General features: G+C 41.2%; 2 protein-coding genes across 3 annotated transcripts; both read left to right on the top strand.

Annotated features, from left to right (window-relative positions):
• The first annotated feature begins 701 nt into the window (after nucleotides 1–701).
• Nucleotides 702–7,955, top strand: cyp27c1 (cytochrome P450, family 27, subfamily C, polypeptide 1). The gene is made up of 9 exons (XM_085356310.1): nucleotides 702–992; nucleotides 2,093–2,283; nucleotides 2,595–2,794; nucleotides 3,122–3,331; nucleotides 3,896–4,059; nucleotides 6,164–6,330; nucleotides 6,445–6,523; nucleotides 6,762–6,965; nucleotides 7,805–7,955. The coding sequence occupies exons 1-9, from the start codon at nucleotides 702–704 to the stop codon at nucleotides 7,940–7,942; spliced, it is 1,644 nt and encodes a 547-aa protein (XP_085212436.1). The 3' UTR covers nucleotides 7,943–7,955.
• Nucleotides 7,956–11,479: 3,524 nt separating this feature from the next.
• Nucleotides 11,480–21,401, top strand: rbm26 (RNA binding motif protein 26). 2 transcript variants are annotated; one of them, XM_085356286.1, is made up of 22 exons: nucleotides 11,480–11,956; nucleotides 12,878–12,996; nucleotides 13,107–13,225; nucleotides 13,356–13,447; nucleotides 13,558–13,817; nucleotides 14,156–14,434; nucleotides 14,560–14,802; nucleotides 15,025–15,165; nucleotides 15,276–15,416; nucleotides 15,572–15,680; nucleotides 15,889–16,045; nucleotides 17,095–17,277; nucleotides 17,752–17,853; nucleotides 17,974–18,042; nucleotides 18,128–18,232; nucleotides 18,319–18,393; nucleotides 18,577–18,744; nucleotides 19,013–19,117; nucleotides 19,286–19,489; nucleotides 19,875–19,961; nucleotides 20,121–20,234; nucleotides 20,994–21,401. In XM_085356286.1, the coding sequence occupies exons 1-22, from the start codon at nucleotides 11,898–11,900 to the stop codon at nucleotides 21,081–21,083; spliced, it is 3,021 nt and encodes a 1,006-aa protein (XP_085212412.1). In that variant the 5' UTR covers nucleotides 11,480–11,897; the 3' UTR covers nucleotides 21,084–21,401. The 2 variants fall into 2 exon arrangements, with proteins under 2 accessions (XP_085212412.1, XP_085212403.1); XM_085356277.1 differs by having other exon boundaries at nucleotides 15,569–15,680.
• Nucleotides 21,402–21,779: the final 378 nt, after the last annotated feature.

The raw sequence follows: 21,779 nt of genomic DNA, 5'->3' as shown, positions 1-21,779 counted from the left end.
GGCACTCATATACCAGCTGTAAGGTTTAGCCTGCCTGCAGGGTTCAAATGCAAAAACGCCTATAAATCTCATGCCTCTGTAAAGTCCAACTTTTGCAATCTGTCTGCACAAAGTTATATAAAGTTTCTCATATTTTTCTTTGTTTTAAACACAACTTTTGGACTTGAACACAAAGCGCTTACACTTTTGTAAGCAGCTGATGATTTGTGGGGCTCTCTCATGCGCTTACATCAGCAGTACGTGAGGTTTATTCTTTATTTGAGACGAATTTTCTGCAATCATGTGGCTTCTATCACATTATTTTGCGTGTGTGTGTGGGGGGGGGGGGGGCTGAGTGACGCGCTCGGAGGGAAGGTGGTGTGCGCAGTCACAGAGGATGATTGATTGGTGTGATGTAACGAACTTTTAGCACGTTGTACTGCGCCCATTTCCGAATAAAGAGTTATCCCTCCCTTCTTTTGAGGCGATCGTCCAATCCTCTTCTTCTGAGGTTGTACAAGCAACTATTTAAAAGCGATCCACGATACTGTCCTTGTCTAACATTTCACTACCACACAGGGAGTGTTGTGTTTGCACGAGCCAAGAGCGTACATTTTCTGCAGATGTGAAGTTACAAAAAAAGACTTTGCAAAAGTTTTTTTTATTTTTTTTTCTCACACATAGTTCTCGGTCACGCAAAGGCGGAAAAAAGCATCTCAACAATGGCAGTCTTCAATAATTTCACGAAGATATGCTGGAAGAACTTTCAGAGCGACCAGTTGAATAAGCAGCTGTTCTACGTTGTGCGTTCCTTACACAAGTCAGCAGCCAGCGAGGCTTTGGGGATCTCTGCAACAGAAGAAGAGACCATGCCCAACAGGATGATCAAACCGGAGGAGGTCAGCGAGAAAACTCAAATCAAGACCCTGAACGACATGCCCGGACCGAACACCCTGTCCAACTTGATCGAGTTCTTTTGGAAGGACGGGTTTGGCAGAATCCATGAAATTCAGGTAATGGTGCTCAATCTTATGCTTCATTTTGTTCTTTTTTCATAGGTTAAAAAATAAATAAAAAATGTCTTGGCCTCGTATTCTCAGTGCTCAGCCAAATTTGTCACCTATGCGTAAAATGGCAATGTAGCGCACCAGGAGTCCGGACACTGGTCGACCTTCCGGTACAAGGCGAGAGTTTTGTAATCGTCCTACTGAGATGTGATGAGCTAACCCGCCCCCGTTTATTGCCAAACATAATTTGCCCCCCATTTGTTTGAAATAATCGGGGGTAAATTATGGTTCAGTCGTGGTCGCGAGTGGACGCGCGCTGGCATTCCATTGGCAGTCCGTGGTCACCTTCAGACTGTCCGTCTACCGTAAGAGAGAGCCTGCCCGCAAATGGGGGCAGTCTGAAAAAATGTGTGGCACGACCGGTCGGTCCATCGGCCGGACCCAGAGAAAAGTAATGGGATAGTTTTAACTCACAAAGAGCTGAAGTTAAACAGAATCTTATCAACCAATCCACCGAGGCACCGCGTCCTCCACGTCCAGCGCCGTGCAGCTGTGATTTTGGAGTTCAGGGGAGCATGTCCGTGGGCAGAATACCTCCGCAAACTGCACAACCGCGGCAGCATAAATGAAAGCTTAATTAAGTGTCGTCTTTCAGATGCAGCATATGCAGTTTTTACACAGCGTTTTGAAACGTAGCCTATGCAAATTGGGCACAATAAGCGCCTGCCAGCGTGAGTACAACGAGTACAAAAGGGTCATCATTTCTTAATGTGTCTATATAGATTAATTGTTTGTAGTGAAATATGCTCGAGGTTACGTAATCGTTTCTAAATTTAGATCATTAAAACATTTTTTTAAGTTGATGTGAACACTGGCAGTCTTCTTCAATAGCATCGGCAACTTGGTTTTATTTTTTTATTATTTGAATGTTACACATTAACATTATTATACAAAAAGGTCTTCAAAATAATCAGAACAATAAATAAGGAAGTAGTTATCATTACGTTATGGCAGGAGAGCAGTAAAATAAATTCAGTGCTGAAATCTATTAGTAAAGTAATTTACAAACATCTCTAGATATCCTGATTGTCACTGTTGCTTTCTAGATGGAGCACCGGAAGAAGTATGGAAAGATCTTCAAGTCTCGTTTTGGGCCCCAGCTGGTGGTCTCCGTTGCAGATCGTGACATGGTGGCTCAGGTGCTGAGGGCAGAGGGGGTGGCCCCTCAGAGGGCTAACATGGATTCCTGGAAGGAGTACAGAGACATGAGAGGACGGGCCACTGGGCTCATCTCAGCGTGAGTCCCCTTCAGTGTTCAAACCATGAGTTTTGAGTTTTGGCAACCTCAGGAAATAATACCTTGATCTGAGCAGATGTGTTGATTAGATTTCCATTACCCGTCCCTTAATTTATCTCCTCATTTCACACTTCCGTTTACTACTCAGTAGTCCACTTTAGCATCCAAAAAGCATCAGAACTTGCAGTTTTTCCAACAGCAACATCCCTTAATATTCAAATTGAGAACCCCCCCCCCCCATATGTCTCTGAATGACTCAAATAAGTGAATACAAGGGAATTTTAACTATCATTTTGTATCTTGTTTCCCAGTGAGGGAGAAGACTGGCTGAAGATGCGGAGCGTGCTCAGGCAGCTCATCATGCGACCACGTGATGTTGCAGTCTTCTCTGATGATGTAAACGGCGTGGTGGACGACCTCATCCAGAGGGTGTACAGTCTGCGCACCCAGCAGCCGGATAGAGCAACTGTCCTCAATGTGAATGACCTCTTCTTTAAATATGCCATGGAAGGTTGGTACCAAATCTGTAGATTATTGGCTGTGAAGCAAATACCAGTTGGTCAAAAAGGATTTATAAGTGGCTCAATGCAGGCGAAGTGTAGATGGCAGGAAAGAAAATCAATGAGAAAAACTGAAATAACAGAAAAACTGCTATGAAGAGGTAACCAAGGGAGAAATATATGAACCACGTTATTCACTTCTCTAAAATTTAGTCACCAATTTTCGATAGAAAGTTATTAAAGTGGCCCTGTACTAAAAAGTCAAAGCCACTGATGGTTGCCAGTGTTAAACATCTTAGATTGGTAAAATTCTCTCTCTCTTACCTTCGTTTTTACAGGAGTGGCTGCTATTTTGTATGAATGCAGACTAGGATGTTTGGAAAATAATATTCCCCAGAAAACCCAGGACTACATCGCTGCACTGAACCTCATGTTCAGCTCCTTCAAGATGACCATGTATGCTGGAGCGATCCCCAAGTGGCTCCGACCCATTATCCCCAAACCATGGGAGGAGTTCTGTCTGTCCTGGGATGGTCTTTTCAAATTCAGTAAGTGGTTTATAGCTTGAAATTGTGATCAAAGAAGACAGATTAGTTTCATACTTGTATGCTCTGCTGAACTGCCTGGACAGTGTTTTAGTCCAGAAGATGGTAACCCAGTAATTTCTTACTACATAAAAAGGATACTGGAACACAGGAAGGAGAGATTTCCTAAGTATATCCAGGCCTAATTTATGCTAAGACTTGTGGTACTCTTGTCTAAGACTTCAATTTCTTTTTAGAGTGACCACAAAGGCTGTTAATCAAGTTCTGCCTTGATGCCAGAACTTCTAGAAAGATCTAGTTTTTTTTTAGCTTTCCTATTTGGCTAATGCTTTCATTAAAACGCCAAGTAGTAGAGCTTGAAACCGGTAGTGCTCAATAGAAGGGAATGTTGATTTGCATTTAAATCTCCACTGCTGTACCATTGGATAGTGAGAGTATGCAGGTCCATCTCTTACATAACCTACTCCTTTTTCTCTTGCTTTCCCTTCACTACCTTCCTTCACGATGACCCGCATTTTTTTTTTTTTCCCAATTCATATCACCTTCTCTACCCCTCGTTAATCCCAGGCATTGTTCACGTCAATAAGAGACTCTCGGAGATCAAGGCCCAGCTGGAGCGGGGAGAGGAGGTGAAGGGGGGACTGCTCACACACATGCTCATTACCAGGGAGATGAGCGTCGAGGAGATCTACGCTAACGTAACCGAGATGCTACTGGCTGGGGTCGACACGGTGCGTGTGTGTCTGTGTTGTGATAAACATTGTGCAGAGAAGGGTTCGATGTATGTGAAGAGTTGCAGGTGTGTGTGTTTGCATCTGTGTGTGTGTGTGTCAGAGTCAGTGTTGAGTTTCAAAGGTTGTGTTTCTGGCGCCATGTCCATGCCTGTGAAGCTGTGCCAGCGTCAGGTCAGAGTAGTGTATCGGGCGGGTTACAGTTTCCCACTGACAAACTCGTTCTCACTCAGATTTAGTTTCTTGTCATTTGTCTCTGTCTGTTCAGTCAGCACAGGGGGCCTTTTGTCTCTCTCTCTCTCTTTTTTTTTTTTTTTAAATAACTAAGGTAGACATCTGTGTTCATGTTTCAACATTCAAACTTTTTGTATGCACTTGCAAATAATTAAGGCTGTGGGTTTAATGTCATCCACGGACCACTATGGGGGGGGTGTGTAACATGAATCTTTTATTGGCAGGCTAAAGAATACAGAAATTGGGACACAGGAAGGAGGCATTTTACACTGATTTTCTACCTCGCTGTAGTAGTGTTGATGTACATGCATTTGCAACTGTATGCGCGCCTCGTGCACATGTTCCTAGTTATTGCCTAATTTGTTTGGGGTCCTGTCATATTAATAAGAATAACGGGGTAGAGTATTTTGTGTGGAGCTTGGGGCCACGGGATAAAAGGGTGTGTGTGTTTTGGTGAACTTGTTGAATCAGGCATGTCCTGGTAGGGGGTGCACTAAGCTCAGCCATTACCTGACCCCATGGTGCATTTTGCCTTTAGTTGGTACACACAAGAGCTGTCAAGTCACATTAGCCACAGCCAGAGTTATAGCACAGAGTGGGCAGAGGTGAGACCAGGGGGAGAATAAGGGGCTGGGTGGGAGTAAGGGGGGGGGGTGATGGGGTGGATGGCATAATACTGAGGAATACAAGGGATCAGGGTGTGAGATGGATGTTGGAAAATAAGGGGAAGATGGAGGGAATGGAAGGGGGAGAGGCCTCAGCCTTTTGAAAACTTTGCTTGGAGGAGCCTTTGTCATATGATTCCTCTCAGGCTGCATCTGAGGAGTTGCCAGTGTCTGTGCCAGCTGGGGCTGATTAAGAGCATGTTGGTTGCATGGAAAGAGGGTGCTAATGGAGAGGGAGGGGGGAGAATGCAAGAGCAGTGGGAAGGAACAACAGTGAAAAAGAATGGCAGGGTATATTAGTTGGTCCACAGGGAGACACTAACCTTAGATTGGCCTTTAGAGTTATGGCAAAACCAGGGCTGAGGTCAAAAATGCACTGGGGGTGGATGGAGAAGGAGTGGGCTGGATCAACAAGGAAGACCCTCATTAAACAAATGAAAAGATGTAAATTTAGGAAAAGTGACGCATGACATTTTCATATCATTTGGTCAACCGCCCAGCTCACTGAAATAAAATGTCAGTGGATATAAGTCGGAAACAGGAAGTCGGGCCAACTGATCAGATAACTCATGAGTAATTAGAGTGATTTGGCAATAAAGGATGAACTGGAGGAAAAAAATCAAGTTGCATTGCTAATATGGAAAGCAAAAATGTAAGAAGTCTGGAATGCATTAGCAGAAGGAGCCCATTGTGAAGTGAGATGAACAGAAGGATTTGCCAAGAACACAATGGAAATGTTAAAAGTTGTACAAGGCTAAACTTGTTTGGATTGGATTTCTGTTTGTGCAACATGGTAATAATCTCAGCCACATTTTCATTTTTCTTGCTGTAATTGTTTGAAATGCCTTGCCAAAGCCAACTGAGGTCATTTAATCAAGGTACAGTGGGATAAGAATGGATCAGATGGGTGAGTGGTGTAAGACATGGGAGAAAATTGTTGGGAGCACAGCTGGTGGAGGGACCTTGAGCATTTGCCCAGCATTTGGAATTGGGCCGCTTCTCCCTCAGATTCCCTTGCTGCTTCTCGGCACTTACTCAACATTATAGAAACTCTTATATCAGCTTGCACTGCAGTCAACTCTGCTGCAGCGCATCAAGAAAAGAAACGATATAGTCACAAATATAAAAACACCAGTACAATATTCATGAAATGCTCAATGTGTAAGCATATTTTTAAAATTTAAATTGACCATTTTCTGTTCTAGACATCCTTTACCCTGTCATGGGCCTGCTACCTGTTAGCACGACACCCTCATGTACAGCATCAAATCCACAAAGAAATTAAAAAGACCCTGGAACCCGGAGCAGTCGCCACAGCCGAGGACGTCTCTAACCTGCCGCTCATCAGAGGGCTGGTCAAAGAGACTCTCAGGTCAGTATGTATTATGTTTATCCTAGATCAAGACTTTGGTGTACATTAGTATTATAGCAATCTTTTCAGTCTTTGTGTGAATAACAGTCTTTGTATGTCCCACACTGTGATCAGGCTCTTTCCAGTTCTTCCAGGCAATGGACGGATCACCCAGGATGACTTGGTAGTTGGTGGATATTTCATCCCCAAAGGAGTAAGTGTGATGGTCACATTTCCACATCAGACACGGGCACAAGAAAGTGTGACAATAAGAATTGGCTAAAACATTATAGTCAAACCAGATGTAACATGATACACTATTACTCAGGCATTTCTCTGTTCCTCCCTCATGTATGGACCCATGTACAATAGCCCAGCTGTTTTCATTACACAACCAACATTCTTCCCCTTTCTCTCTCTCTCTCTCTCTCTCTCTCTTTTTTTTTTAATAGACTCAGCTGGCCCTGTGCCACTACTCCACATCTCTGGAAGAAGAGAACTTTTCGGAGCCTTTAGACTTTCAACCAGATCGCTGGATACGGAAAGATACCACAGATCGTGTTGACAACTTTGGCTCCATTCCCTTTGGCTATGGCATCAGGAGCTGCATTGGGAGGAGAATTGCAGAGTTGGAGATGCATTTAGCTCTCATAAGGGTAAGAGATTACTCTGCTTGTGGTGCTACACTTTCATTTAAAAAAATGTCCAGGGTTCTCAAAAAGGTTTTAAAAAGTCTGGAATATGATAGGATTTCAAAGACTCTAAAATCTGACGGGCCTCAGCGTTTGCTTTGAGTGGAAAAAGATGTGTACTGCAACCAATAACAAAACAAAGATCCCATAACCACTAATGCAACCTCATCACCTTAGCTGAACACACCTATGTGAGCATGTGAGCTTGTGTATTGTCTTCTTTGATAATAAAAATATATATTTTTGTAAAATAATGTTAATTTAATTGGGAGGTACAATATGGATGGAAAATATCTTAAATGCCATTTTATATAATCCTAAAAACATCTTACAAGTAATTTATTTAAACCTACAGAAACCCAGCTGTCGTTAGCATTTCTCTCTTGCTCTCAGGCTCGTGCTGTGACAAGAGCACAGGGGGAAATGAAACTAAACTACAAATATTAATGTATCATACTGTTGCTCCATATTGTATTTTCCAAGTGTCTTGAGACAGTATGAACACAAATAGTAATTACTGATGCAAAATCAGAATAATGCAAAGCTTTGTCAAGACAAAGAAAATGCATTATCATTCAGTCTGACCTCCGCTTCCTCAGATCTACTGAGGAGTTTGTCGAAAGATGATTCATCCTTCACTTCTCTATATCACACACCTCATATTCCCTGTTATTTATTTATTTATTTATTTAAATGATTATCCTCTTATTTTTATGGTTTTACATAAAAGTGTGCTAGATAATGTGACTACTGAATTAAGCTAACTTTGATGTCTGTTCTTTGTCTTTTTGCTCGCTGTGCAGCTCATTCAGAAGTTCCACATCTGCCTTTCTCCTCTCACTGCTGACATCAAAGCCAAAACCCACGGCCTGCTTTGCCCCGGTGCCCCCATCCACCTGCAGTTCATCGACCGGGAAGTGGACGCACTCTCTTCTCCGTGAAATCCGCTGTACTGTTGGAAGTTTTTAAACACTCTGCTTTTAGACACACTCTCCACTCCTATATTTTAGATTCTGAGCTGAGAATGAGGTTTTACTCAGGAATGAAATGTGTTCATTAGCGACTAGGTCACAAATCCAGGACAAATATAAGCTGTAAGAATAACATTTGGACTGAAAATCCCGTTTTTTGTTTTGTTTTTTGATTGTAACTACTTCTGTGATTCAATTAAATATGGAAAAATGAAACTGATTGTAGCCTCTTACACTATTGTGCATGTATGCATATAATGTGATCACAAATATTAATGCATGTAGACATTCTGTTTCCTCTGCGTTTGAGCTAGGGCAGCTGTGAATGGACTTAGCTTAGCTAGGTTAGTGCAGCTGTTTATAACAAGCTTTACTCAAAGACTGTGTTATGAACCAAATTTTGTTAATTTCTTTCCCTTTAAAACTAGCATCATTATTTTTTTATTTGATTATTTTATTTTTTTGCTTTAATTTCAAGTGAATAAGTGCATTCATATACCGAAAAGGCATTACATGACTTTAATCTGTGTACTGTATATCTCTGAAGTACAGACAAGAAATGTTTTAAAATAGATTACCTTTTAAAAACAAAAAACATGGCAACTAGTTGAATTATCTCATGAGCTACAAGCAATGAATGTAAGTGCACATTTTCCATTAATCAATCCACTGCCTACGTTTTCAGGGGTTTGGATCAAAGAATGTGGTTAGACTTTGGTTTGTTTGCTATTTGTGAGAAAGTCCTCACTCGCATATGTTTTATTGTTGGCATTTGCTTCTTTTGTTTGTTTTCGAGATGGAAAAAGGTATGTTACAGTACAGTTGGAAAGGAGAGAGGCAAGTTGTTTGCGTGCGTCAGCATGAAGAATCTCACTGGTCGGCAATGAAGAAAAAACACTTTAATTTTTATCTGCTTTTTTGCCTCTGTATTTTTTTTTTTTTGTTTTGTAGTTCCAGTGAAACTGGGAAACAATAAAATGATTTATTACAACAAACAGTGTTGTTGTTTTGGGCAATATTTTAATATACAGACACTTCAGAGTTTTATCTTTTAATTTATAGAAACAGAACAAGAAATGATTAAACTGAGCTTTTTCACTGCAGTTTGTAAAGAACATGTAAAAGCTGCATGGTTGCAATGAATGACTGATATGACTAATAACTAGACTCTTCACATGACTCTATATACCACACCCATGTATTCATGTTTGCACACATGTTTAGTGTTTTATAAATGTATTAGACCACCACCCAACCAAACAGCTCCCCTAGATTAAAAATACTGACCAAAATCATTTGTTTCTGTGATGGTTAATCCACTAGTATTTGCAAGCTTTTTAATCATAATCTTTAATCAGAGTACTATTGCATGCAAGAAATTTTTTTTTTGATCAAGGTCTTTTTATTGAACAAAAAAATTGCTTTTAGCAACAATTACAGCAGTATTAACAAACTCCCCCCCTCCCCCCCCACCACCACCTATCCAGAACAGTGTAACAAAAACCCAGCCAGAGAAGAAGGAAGAAATAAGATAAAATTGAACTACAGATAAAAAAGTCAATAAAATAAATGAATGACAGCAAGGAAAAAACAAAACACCCCCCCCACACACACACACACATTAAGCGATAGTATGCAGATTTAAACTTTAGTATTAGACTATAAACCATGTTATTGTATCATGTAATATTATTTCTTATAAATCTAAGCTAATCAGCAAAGGTTTGCAGCTTTGTGAAACAAGCCCTGGCAATAGATTTAGAAATACTGATTTTGAATAACAGATTAAAATGAATGCTTTGATTGAAATCTAGAATTTCTTATTGTTAGTAAATGACCTGGACCCCTTGTCTGGGGCTCTCCTCAGCTCTTTCACGGTTTCCCCTCCGTTGGTCTTCCTTGGACTCTTGCACTCTGGTGGTCTCTGGATGTCTGGAGTCTGGATCTCCTCCATACCTGCTTCATGCCCTGGAGGACGGGGCTATGGCTCCCCACTCCCTCTGGCAGGTCGTTACATGAAGAAACCTTTTGAATACAAGCGCGCTCATGCTCACAGGTGTACACACGGTGTTCACAGACACAAACTACACTTTTCTTGGCTGCTACCTCAAAGCACACTGTGCTCTGTCAATCTTACGTATATATGTGTGTGCGCGTGTATATATATATATATATATATATATATATATATATATATATATATATATATATATATATATATGTGTGTGTGTGTGTGTGTGTGTGTGTGTGTGTGTATTTTTTGCCCCCACATCTTTTTTCTTTCCCTCCCTCCCTCTCTTTCTTTCTCCCTTTCCTTTCCCCCAGTCATGTCTGTCCCATGTGTAACAACTGAAAATCAAATCAAATAAATAACAAAGGTCAATCAAATGGACCAATATGGTCCACTTGGCATAGTAAATCTGTTGAGCATCTTTCTTGGCCTTCAGGCAACAATTCTGATGGCAAAAGAACCAAACGGGACAGGTGGAGAACCCCCCCCCCTCTCCCAAAACAAAACAAAAAAAGTAAATGACCTGGAAACAATCATGTTAATCTTGAACAAGTAAGCAAGGTTTTTGATCCTGATTAATGTTTACTTCGTTGAATTGAACGGAAACTAAACTAACCAGCTTCCTGTCAATCTTGGATCTGATGCCTGTATACTGTGTGTTCCCGTCCATCTAAGAGCTAGAATCTGGAAGATAACTTAGATCAGCGTATATTTACTGATGTGGATTAATTTCTGTATGGCATCAAAGATGAAAAGCACAAAATCAGACGTGATGTCTTGCACAAGGCTAAATGCTATTTGTCTTGGCCTTGGTTGTGCAACACTGGGAGCAATGTGGTGTGCCTCGATGCTCGGGGAAGGAGGGCATTCCGGTTCACCATTTTTATCCACATTTCTCCCTCCCCTTGTTAGCAACTGTGTTACAGCCATCTTATAGCCATTCTCCTCCTCATTTTCAAACTGACTGTCAGACTCTAATTAGGAGGTTTTACTTTGTCAAAGAGTCTAGCCTTCCTGTACTGAAGGGAAAAATGTATAGGAATATTGTAGGGGACAGGTGTAGGTGCTTGTAGTCAAACAATGTTGGGACCTTGTGTGGAAAAAGTAGGAGCAGAAAGACGAAGCACAAACACACCCCCATCACTCCACACACACAGTAGGGCATGGAGGAGGAGAAGAGAGTGAAGGGACACAGCACCTACCCTCGAGTCTAGTGGACCACATGTGCAATATAAATATGCAGGGGTGGGGAGGTGCAGAGTGAAGTAAGTGGAAACTTGTTATTGTCTATGTTGTGAAAGTGAACCACAGGCAAGGAAGTTGAGCTTGGAATAATAATAATAAATTGCATATTTCTTTCGTTTGGGACACACTGAAAACAAAAAACAGCGGTTAAATGAGCAGAAATTTCGCACTTTTTACGTCGACGGACACGGCTCCCAGAGTTGCCCTCTCGCGATTTTTCGAGAATTTTTCCAACGAGAGTTCAACCGGAAGTAAATAGTATTCATGGCATAGTAACCACTAGTGAGAGGGGACGAAATAGCAATTTAAGCGCGGATGCTATTTAATTCATCGAACTGAAATCGTTTGTAAACTTCAGAGTTAGCAGCTTCAGCGTTGAGAGGCAACAGACCTCCCTCCACCACCGGCGTTTCGATAATAAACACAGCAGAAGGGTGGCGGGATTGTGCAGCACGCTCGGGGCCTGGAAAGACGTGTGCTAGCCCAGCCAACGTTACGCTGCGTTAACGCGGCAGTCAAGCTAACGTCACGTTTAGCATCACAGTCTGTCCACTGAAGCTGCTAGTTTCACCAGCTAATGTCAGCTGTGCTTTTACACAGATAAACAGCATCAGCCCCGATTAGCTTTAACTGTGGCGGTGGTCGAGGAAAGGCTCCTTTGGATCTAAGATGATCATTGAAAACCTCGATGCCTTGAAAACATGGCTGTCTGAAACCCTCGAGCCCATGTAAGTATGGTTAGCCATTAGCCAAAAGGCTTTAGTAAATTTAGTTTAGTCGGAGTTACACAAACTACTTAAATGAATGGGGGCTTGAAAGAGTAAATTTTGCTCCAGTAAAGGTCCCGTTGCTTTATTGACATTTTACTGAAGTAAAAATTAATTTTGGTTGTGAAAAAAGTTGCCAAATTAAAATGTACTCCGAGTAAACATAATGTGTTGCGCCTTTAAAAGGGTAAGGGAGAGGAAAAGCTGTTACATGGTAATAATGTGGTGATAATATGGTGGTTAACCATGTCCTGTAATATAAGATACATGATTAGAACATTCTTAGTCTACGAAAAAGTGTCCTTAATATACGAAACAGTACTAAGTCCCTTTTGCTTAAACTCTGCTGCATGTGCAAAATACCACTGGTCAAATATATAATTATATAACTGCTTTCCTCAGTACAGCCAGCCTAGAAATAACCAGATTAAATAACAAAACTGTCACACTGTGTCCCCAAACTTGATTCAGCAACATTAAAAATGCACGTCACATAACCAAGCAGCTTTATAAAGAACGATAAGGAGATGTAATAAATCAAGGCAGCACAGAGTTGCAAATAATATATTGTTAACTCTTAATTCCTGGTATCACTTACAAGAAAAGCTAAACAAAGTACTAACTGAGTCAGTTATTTATTTATGTTATTTAAGCTTTAAATGAGCCAGAACCAATAACATTTCCTACCAACAACAGCAAAGCTACTGCCTGCTTTTGTGGTGTATTGTAAATTCAGTGGATACAGTTAGTTAACTCACCTGCATTTTGCAGCTTTCATAAACGACTGTGTCCTCCCAACACGTATTGTCACAGACAAATTGTCTGGTTTTAAAAGGAAATCTTGTTCAAGTGTTATATGGATTTCTTTCTTAACGATTGCAGCTGTGATGCAGACCCTTCTGCGCTCGCCAAGTATGTTGTTGCGTTGGTGAAGAAGGACAAAAGTGAAAAGGAACTTAAAGCCCTTTGTATAGACCAGCTGGATGTATTTCTTCAGAAAGGTAATTATTAAAGCTTTATTTTCCAAGCCCCATTACCTTTATCATGTGATCCTGAATGTTATTTGACTCTGGTTTAAAATATTATTCTATTACTTTTTTTTTCTTTCCAGAAACCCAGCCATTTGTGGATAAGCTGTTTGAAGCCGTTAACAACAAAAGCTACCTCCCACAGCTTGAGCAGCCACCCTCTGTGATCAAAGTTGAGAAAGAAGAGCAGAAGAAAGATGAGGTTATCTTCTTTTAATGTCAAGAATTTCAAACAGCCTGAGTACCCAAAGATTATTAACATCAGTTAAATGCACACTTGCTAAACAGTATGAGCAACCAGTTTAAATAGGCACCTTTTTTTTCTTGTTCAGGCAAATCGTGAAGACGAACGAGACAAGAAATTTTTGCGACGCGTGAATCACAGCCCCCCACAATCAAGTTCTCGCTACAGCAGAGACAGCAGGTGTGTGCATTTGCCTGTTCTCATTTAGAAAAAACAAAACAAAAACCATGTCAACATGTGTTTTTCTTTCACTCATTTCACTCATTGTTTAAAAAAAAAAAAATTTTCAGGAGAGGAGATGACCGTAAGCGAGACGATCGCTCCAGGAAGAGGGATTATGATCGCAACCCGCCGAGAAGGGACTCTTACCGTGAACGCTACAATCGCAGAAGAGGCCGCAGCCGCAGTTACAGTCGTAGTCGTAGCCGAAGCAGGAGCTGGAGCAAAGACCGTATCCGAGACCGTGACAGAGACAGGGAAAGAGACAGGGATCGAGATCGCACCAGGAGCCGGTCCCTCAGTAGAACTCGGTCGAGAAGCAGAAGTCGAGGTAAGAACCTGATTAACTCAGGTTGTAAAAATATCAGTATTTTTCTTTTTAATGTGCGAACATGCCAACTTCATTACAGATCTTAGAACATCTTATTTTTCCTGGAGATGTATTTGTTTGGTATAGGTGTGTATTTCCTCTGGTATGAATTTACCCAATCTTAAGAATTCAATAGGATTTCCTGAATAGTTCACTGTATATGATGATCTACCAGTGCTGAGCAGTTAAAGAGAAAAAGGATCAAACTAAAAACGGTGTACCTGATTCACAGGTCTGATTTGTCACTTTTGTATATGTGTTAGTGATTTAAAGCCATGTGGCCTTTCTTTTCTCTCTAGAACGAGACTCTGGAAAGTTGAAGTATGACCATGAACGAGGGGACAGGTCAGAGAGTGGTGATGGATATACCCCAGCTGCTCTTGTCTCCACTGCAACCACTTCACACTTCCCTGTGCCAACACTGAGCAGCACTATTACAGTCATTGCTCCCACACATCATCACAGCAACAACACCACAGAGAGCTGGTCAGACTTCCATCCCGAGCACCCTATGGATCGGGTCCCTTTCAACAGGGGGCCTCCCCCTCAACAGAGAAATCGATGCCGTGACTATGACGGTAAGGACAGCTGATATTAAATATATATATATATATATATATATAAAAATATATTAAATGTGTTCTGTTTTGTTCTTGGACGTTGTATATTTGTTTGTTCTACATAGCTCTGTTTCCTTTTGCAGAAAAGGGATTCTGCATGCAGGGGGATCTGTGTCCTTTCGATCACGGAAGTGATCCCGTTGTAGTGGAGGATGTCAATTTGCCCAGTATGTTGCCCTTCCAACCTCCACCAATTCCAGGTGTGGAGCCACCACCACCCCCAGGCCTCCCACCACCACCACCTCTCATGAACCCACCACCTGTGAACCTTCGGCCACCTGTGCCCCCTCCAGGTGCCCTTCCACCTAGCCTCCCACCCATTGCAGGTAGAGATTCAGATAATAATTGCTGTATTTCCTCTTTTTTCCTGACACTTTGATTCAAGGTTTTAAAAAGTACTAATAGGTTGAATTAGCATTAAAGCAATTTTAAAGTTTAGGGACTTTTTTAAGTCATCAAATAAATTCTTTATGCTTAAAACTACAAAGTGATATATCGCTACAGAAAAGGGCTACCAAAGATGTTAACTCTTGCTTTATCTGGCACAGGTCCCCCTCCTCCTCTTCCTCCACTGCAACCAGCAGGCATGGATGGTCCTCCCAATTCCATCACCAGCTCCGTTCCCACCATTGTCACCTCTGGGATGCGCTCCTCGCTTCCACCACTCTCAAGGCCACTCTTCAACTCTGGTAATGTTTCTAATCTCTTATGTAGTCTATATAATTTTAGATTTATAAATTGGTTGCTGTACTTTACCCCAGTATTTTATGAGCTAAATGATCCTCTCTCTGCTGATCAGATCACTATGACATAGACGTGTACAATCCCGAGGCCCCCAGCATCACCAATACTTCCAGGCAGATCTATCGTCACCGGGTCAATGCCCAGAGACCCAACCTGATTGGTCTCACTATGGGGGAGGTCGATCAGCCACACAGAGGTATTTTAAACCATTTGAACTTTGAAAAGACTGTCCTCAGTTATATGTGCATTTCATCTACTGCAATCAGAAGTGTTTCTCTAGACTTGTATTCTCCTTTTATGAGCCACATGTGTTGGTCTCAGAAATTAACCTATCAGTGTTTGTTCCAGCAGACAAGATTCCCAACAACAGTATGAGAATTGTCATGGAATCTGATTCGAGGAAGAGACCCGCTCCATCTCATGATGGAGGGCTGCCCACCAAGAAACCTTGGTTTGACAAGTAAGAAACACTTTGTTTTTGTTTGTATTTTTTCTATAGTATGTAAATGGCCTGTATTTGTATAGCGTTTTACTAGTCCCTAAGGACCCCAAAGCGCTTTACACATTCAGTCATCCACCCATTCACACACACATTCACACAACAGCACATGTAAAGAGGGGTATAATTTGACACATGTGAATTGGTTAATTTTCTCCTCTCTGCTCAGAATCAACTTTAATAAACCCAACCACCAGGGCAGCCACAAAAGGGCTCAGTTTACTCCTAACGCCAAGCTGCTTGTTCGGCAAATTCCCCCCGAGCTCAACAACATCAGCAAACTCAACGAGCATTTCAGCAAGTTTGGAACCATCGTCAACCTGCAGGTCAGTTTCCGGATATGGATGTCCCGGCTTTGATCGTTGTTGGTTATTAACACGTGTAACCACAGTATAGCGCAATCATATATGCTGTTCAGTTGGTGATTGATGTGTGAACAGTATGCATGCATGGATCTGGTATTAAAAGGTTAAAGAGTCACACATGGTTTGTCTAGTGGTTTAGATTAATCTTCTAGGTTGTCTTTTAGAAATAAAATATAAAATTATGCCATAAAGCTATTTGAGTAACATGATTTGCAACAGCTCTGGTCCAACATAAATCTGACAGGCAATATCAATAAAGATATCACATGTCAAAATAAGAGATTGACTGCTAAGGTATCTTCAAAAACAACTGCGTACTCTTTTACAAAATACATTGATGTAGTTTTAGGCTTTGAAGGATTGGACAGTAAAAGGTAAACATAATGACTCTTGGGATGATCAGGTGGAACTAACACCATGTAACTGCTCTTGTGTCCGTTTAGGAATCAAATAATGTTGAATTAACTCTTTATCTCATAAAGATGACTTTTGATAACTTCCCCTCTACCCTTAACGACAAGTTTTGACACCTCAGTATATATCAATCAAGACGTTTCCTGGAAGCAGCATAGGCAGAAACTACCCTCGCTAACTTCTAATGCACACCGAATTATTTTGTTTTATAAGGAGGCCTGAAGTATAACGGAAACCACTCACTACATCTTGAAAGCCCTACTAGGCTTTCAAGATGTAAAGAGTTAAAATTTCAGAGTCCGATAAAGCCCCTCGTTGTGTTATCAGGTTTGTTTGCAAGAAAACTGACTTTGATCGTGTCTATGTGCTACTGTTAAGGCAAATATCCAGATATTGGCTTTAAGCTGCTATATTTCTGTAAGTTCAGCTAAAGCTGAAGATAAATCTGTGTCATGAGTGAAGCTGATGTTTGCGAGTGACTTAGCTGACCACAGCTCATCACACACACATTGTTATCCCCTTGAGTGACCGTGGTTTTCAGATTGTAATGTGTTGTCCTCTGTCTGTTTTAAAAATGGTTTTAAATGTTTTTACAGGTGGCCTACCAGAGTGACCCTGAGGGGGCACTGATACAGTTTTCCTCTCCTGATGAGGCAAAGCGGGCCATGCAAAGCACTGAGGCGGTTCTCAACAACCGTTTCATCAGGGTACACTGGTTTCGTGAGGATGGAAACGATGCCCAGGGCCAGTCTCAGTTACAGCAGCAGTTACAGCCACAGGTAGCCACTGTTAAAGTCAGCCGTCTCTCATAACACGCTTTTGCAGACTGTTATCTTTACACAAGCAACTGCTTTTCCTCTAATTTTCTTTAAAATAGGAGGCACTTGCAAACCAGTGGATTCATTGTGATTACAGATTCACAGTAATACAAGTTCCTCTAACTTAATCAGCTTAAACAAGAACACACCACAGCCAATGTTAATGTTTTAAGGTGTGAAATGTATTTCCTGTTTTAAGGGTATTTTTTGATAATTTGCAAGAACTAGACACTGTGCCACATTGTCTTCTCTTGGCTCTCTTTTTGCAATGTAGAAAACTCGGCGGCTGTAATACCTGTCATTTCTGCACGTACAGCACAAAGAACTTGTTTTGCTGTCTAAAAAAATAAATGCAGCGAATCTGGAAGAGGGACAGCCTATTTATCCGCTAAAATGCCTTCCATTTCACAATTGTACACCGTCTTTGTTTTTCAGCAGCCTCCAGCCACTTCCCTGAAGCAGTCTGTCAAAGACCGTCTGGGACCCATGCTGCCCCAGAATTCAGGGCCCGGTCAGGAATCCGGTGCAGCCTCACAGGTGTGTGTAGGCGGTCTTGCTGAGGATGTGTTTTGTTGCGTGTACTTGTCAAAATTTGCCCGAGGTCTGTATAAACATTTCCCCCCTTTTTGACCCCCTCCCCACACCCCTTTTGTGCAGAATCCCACTAAGCTGTCAGTGAAGGATCGTCTAGGCTTCTGTACAAAACCAGCAGCTCCAATTGAAAAAGTAAGTCTCCACTCTGTGTTCAGAAGTCTTTGCGTCCCTTTTAAAATGTTCTCCTTCTCTTGCAAATGTAATTGTTTTCTCTCAGTTTCAGGTGTGTTCAACGTCCATGGGACTCACAAAGACTGTGTACAATCCTGCTGTCCTGAAGACAGCACAAAGGACCTCAGAGGAAGCTTTGAAGAAGAAACAGGTGAGAAATGGATGGAAATTTGGAGGGGCAGTGATTTATAAGTCGAGCAAAAAAACTGTATCCTATCCCCATTTCTAATTACACAGGAAGCTCTAAAACTGCAGCAAGATGTGAGGAAGAAGAAGCAGGAAATATTGGAGAAGCACATTGAGACACAAAAGGTAAGATGCAGAAGGAATAAAGGCTTCTGTTGCTCAGTGTTAATTTGCATAGATTTGGATGATTTGAGTAAGATTATTATGGTTTTTTTTTTTAACATTTATTTTCACCTCAAGTGTAATTATTCAAATATGGAGACATCAGCAAATGTTAAACTTGTATTTCTCTGCTTATGTCTGCTGCAGCTCCTGATATCCAAACTTGAGAAGAACAAATCAATGAAGGCAGAGGATAAAGCCAAGATCATGGAAACTTTGGACATGTTAACAAAGAGCATCACCAAACTGCAAGAGGAGATAAAATTAATCTCAAGCAACAGCAACCCACTGCGGATAGCAAAAAGCAAGGCCCAGGTAGTGTTACCTAAAAGAAGAAATACACCGATATGGTCAAACAAAAGCCAACTGATAAGAACCTGATGGATTATTATTGATTTGATCTTGATTTCAGTGATTGAGTTTTTTCTCTCCTTTTTCTTCTAGTATATCACAGAAAATGGTTGTAACTTGCTGTTGCTGTTAGATTCTCCCACACTTGATATATTTGCTTGTTTTCTGTTTTAATTTAAAATTCTAGTTGATGGCCAGCATTTATTTTTATTAAATCTGCTTTCACTCACAGGCACAGAAAGAACTGCTGGATGCACAGCTGGATCTGTATAAGAAGACTCAGGCTGGAGAGGACACAGCCCTGTTGAAGATCAAATATACTCAGCTGCAAATTGAGGTATTGAATTTAAAAAAAAAAAAGAAAGAGGGCAAGCTTGAAACCATGTATAAAAATGCTGCTTGCACAGTAGCCACTTGAGGGCAGACTTGTTCTTGGAATTTCAAATGATGAAACATAATCTCCACTCCAGCTGTGTTCTGATGTGCTCTGATTGTTTTCTTTCAGGCAGCTAAACGGGGGCTGCTGTCACCAGGGCGGGGCCGGGGTGTCCATCCTCGGGGCCGCGGTGCCGTCAGGGCTCGGGGAAGGGGCTCTAGGGGGCGAGGAAGAGGTGTGCCGCTGCACGCAGTCGTGGATCATCGACCAAGAGCGCTGAAAATTTCTGGTTTCAACGACACAGACCGCATAGATTTGCTACCACACTTTGCTGTAAGTGAACCTAAAACGGAAAAAACAGACATTTGATAGCAGCCACTGTGCTGTGTAACAGTGTAAAATGACAGGATGTTAAAGTTTTACGTTTGGTGAGCATACAGTGCTCATCTAAAGATAATCATAATAATACATTTAAGAGAAGATATTAAAAATATTGACACTGTTTAGTATATAGCTGTGTTATATAAGGTGTAAAAAATATTCCATATTCATAATTTCCAGTGAGCTTAACACTGTCTACACTGCTTCCTCCGCACTTTTTTACCAACTGTAGGTTAACAGCAGGCCACGTTGCTGGTTTGTTAGGAACATTTTCCTCACTGTTGTGATGTATTAGTTTGTTCAATGACCAAAATGCTTTGCTTTCCCAATCCTGTAGCAATTTGGAGAAATTGAAGATTGCCGGATTGATGAGGGTAACCTGTCCGCGGTCATCACGTACAAGACGAGAGCGGAAGCAGAGCAGGTGATGCACTTTAACATTCAAACAGTGAAATGTCTGTTTCATTTTTTTCTGCATTATGGCTCGTCCTTGGATTAGCAAGGATAAGGCACAAAGACCAGCAGCTAAGCCTGATGTTGACACCTGCCCCCCCTCTGTCTGCTTTATGTTGTCCACCTGCAGGCGGCTCTTCACGGAGTGAAATTTAATAACCAGACTTTGCGCCTGGCTTGGCATAAGCCTGTCACCACTCTCACTACTGCGGATGCTGACGAAGCAGAACCTGAGGAAGATGAGGTTTGTGGATGTTTCTCACCTTGCCTTAGTGTTGGCACTGTTGATTCAGTGTGGGGGATTTTCTGACACGTGAGTCACGAGGAGAGCACTAGACTTATTTCTTCCTCATGCTGCTATTAAATCCACTTGGAAATATTTTCTTTAGTGAGGACTTTTTTAGATGTGCTCATCTCAGTAAAACTTATCAAATATGTTTCTTGTATTTAACAGCCACAAGGGGGAGCTCTTACACATCAATGCAGGAACTGTACTAGGATTGTACTGATCAGCCAAAATATTAAAACCAGCTGCTTAATATTGCATCCCATCACCCCTACTCTCCCATACTTAACCCATCATGGCACTGGGCTACAGATTCAATGGCAATGGCAATTTGTGGATCAGGATTTCTTCCATTCCATACTCCTCGGCCCAGCTGACATCATTTTGGACGTTTCTGGGGATGAAAAAATGTTGTTGTAGATGTCACGCTTCTGACTGCCCAGGGTTTCCCATCAGAGTATTGCATTTTCACTAGATGATCATTGTTGATTCACTTTATCTGTTTGTGGTTTTAATATTGTGGCTGATCACACTGATCAGCCACAATAACAGTGCTGGTCAGTGAAATTCGCACAGCCCCTCATACCTTGATTACTCTCAGATGGAGAATTTAGTTTGTCTTAGGACCTTTTTAGAAAGAAACAGATGTGTTGTGGAGTTTTCTGCACTTTTTAAGCACGTGTAGTAATCTCAGTTTCTTTTCTTCTGTCCTATCAGTACCCAGAAGAGTCTCTAAGCGATGATGCGCTGCTGGCGGACGACGATGAGGAAGAAGACGACAACGAGCCTCGCCCCTGGCGCAGATGAGGCTCACTCAGATGTTTTTTTGTTTGTTTGTTTTCTTTTCTTCCTGTGGTTACACTGGTGTGGAGGACAAGTGGAACTTTAGAGAAGATTTCAATGCTTGCTTATAAATCAGCAAGACACATTTCACTTTGGCTAGATGTGTTTTTTTCCCCTAGAATTGCTGTAACTGGCAGAAAAACCATGTACAAGTTTAATGAATTTCATTGTGTATACCAGATGCAACAGTGCTGATTTTTTTTTTTATTGCTCTTAATGTAGACTGTTTTTTTTCTTTCATATTTGGGTTCACAGAATACAATTAGTTTGTTGGGACATATGACAGCTGATCACTGAAAGACACATTTTTTTGAGTTCCTAAAAATAAAAAAAATGCTGTGTTATAATTTAAACCAATGACAGTAGCTTTTGCAGAATAGTGTTAGGTTGACTGGTTTAAACGCTTGTGTGTAAATATTTTATGAATGAGTTTAATTGATTTGTATGAAAGCTTGGCTTCTAAGTTCTTTGCTTTACTTTGGATTGTACAAAAAAATAAAGAATTGAAATGGTCTAAAACATGCTGCCAAAAAAAAAAAAATCCCTCCCCCGTTTCCCAAAAGAAAAAACAAAACAATTGGCAGTGGGGAAAAAAAAAAAGCAGCCAAAAAAAGAGCTGAAAAAAGACCATTTCAACAAACCAAAAAAAACCTTCATCTT

The sequence above is a fragment of the Diplotaxodon limnothrissa genome, linkage group LG1 (genome assembly GCF_057381915.1).
Source record: "Diplotaxodon limnothrissa isolate DT_005_m linkage group LG1, D_limnothrissa_male_GT1.1, whole genome shotgun sequence".
Classification (NCBI taxonomy): domain Eukaryota; kingdom Metazoa; phylum Chordata; class Actinopteri; order Cichliformes; family Cichlidae; genus Diplotaxodon; species Diplotaxodon limnothrissa.
Note: the sequence above shows the minus strand (reverse complement) of the source record. Positions and strands in the feature narration are given on the sequence as shown.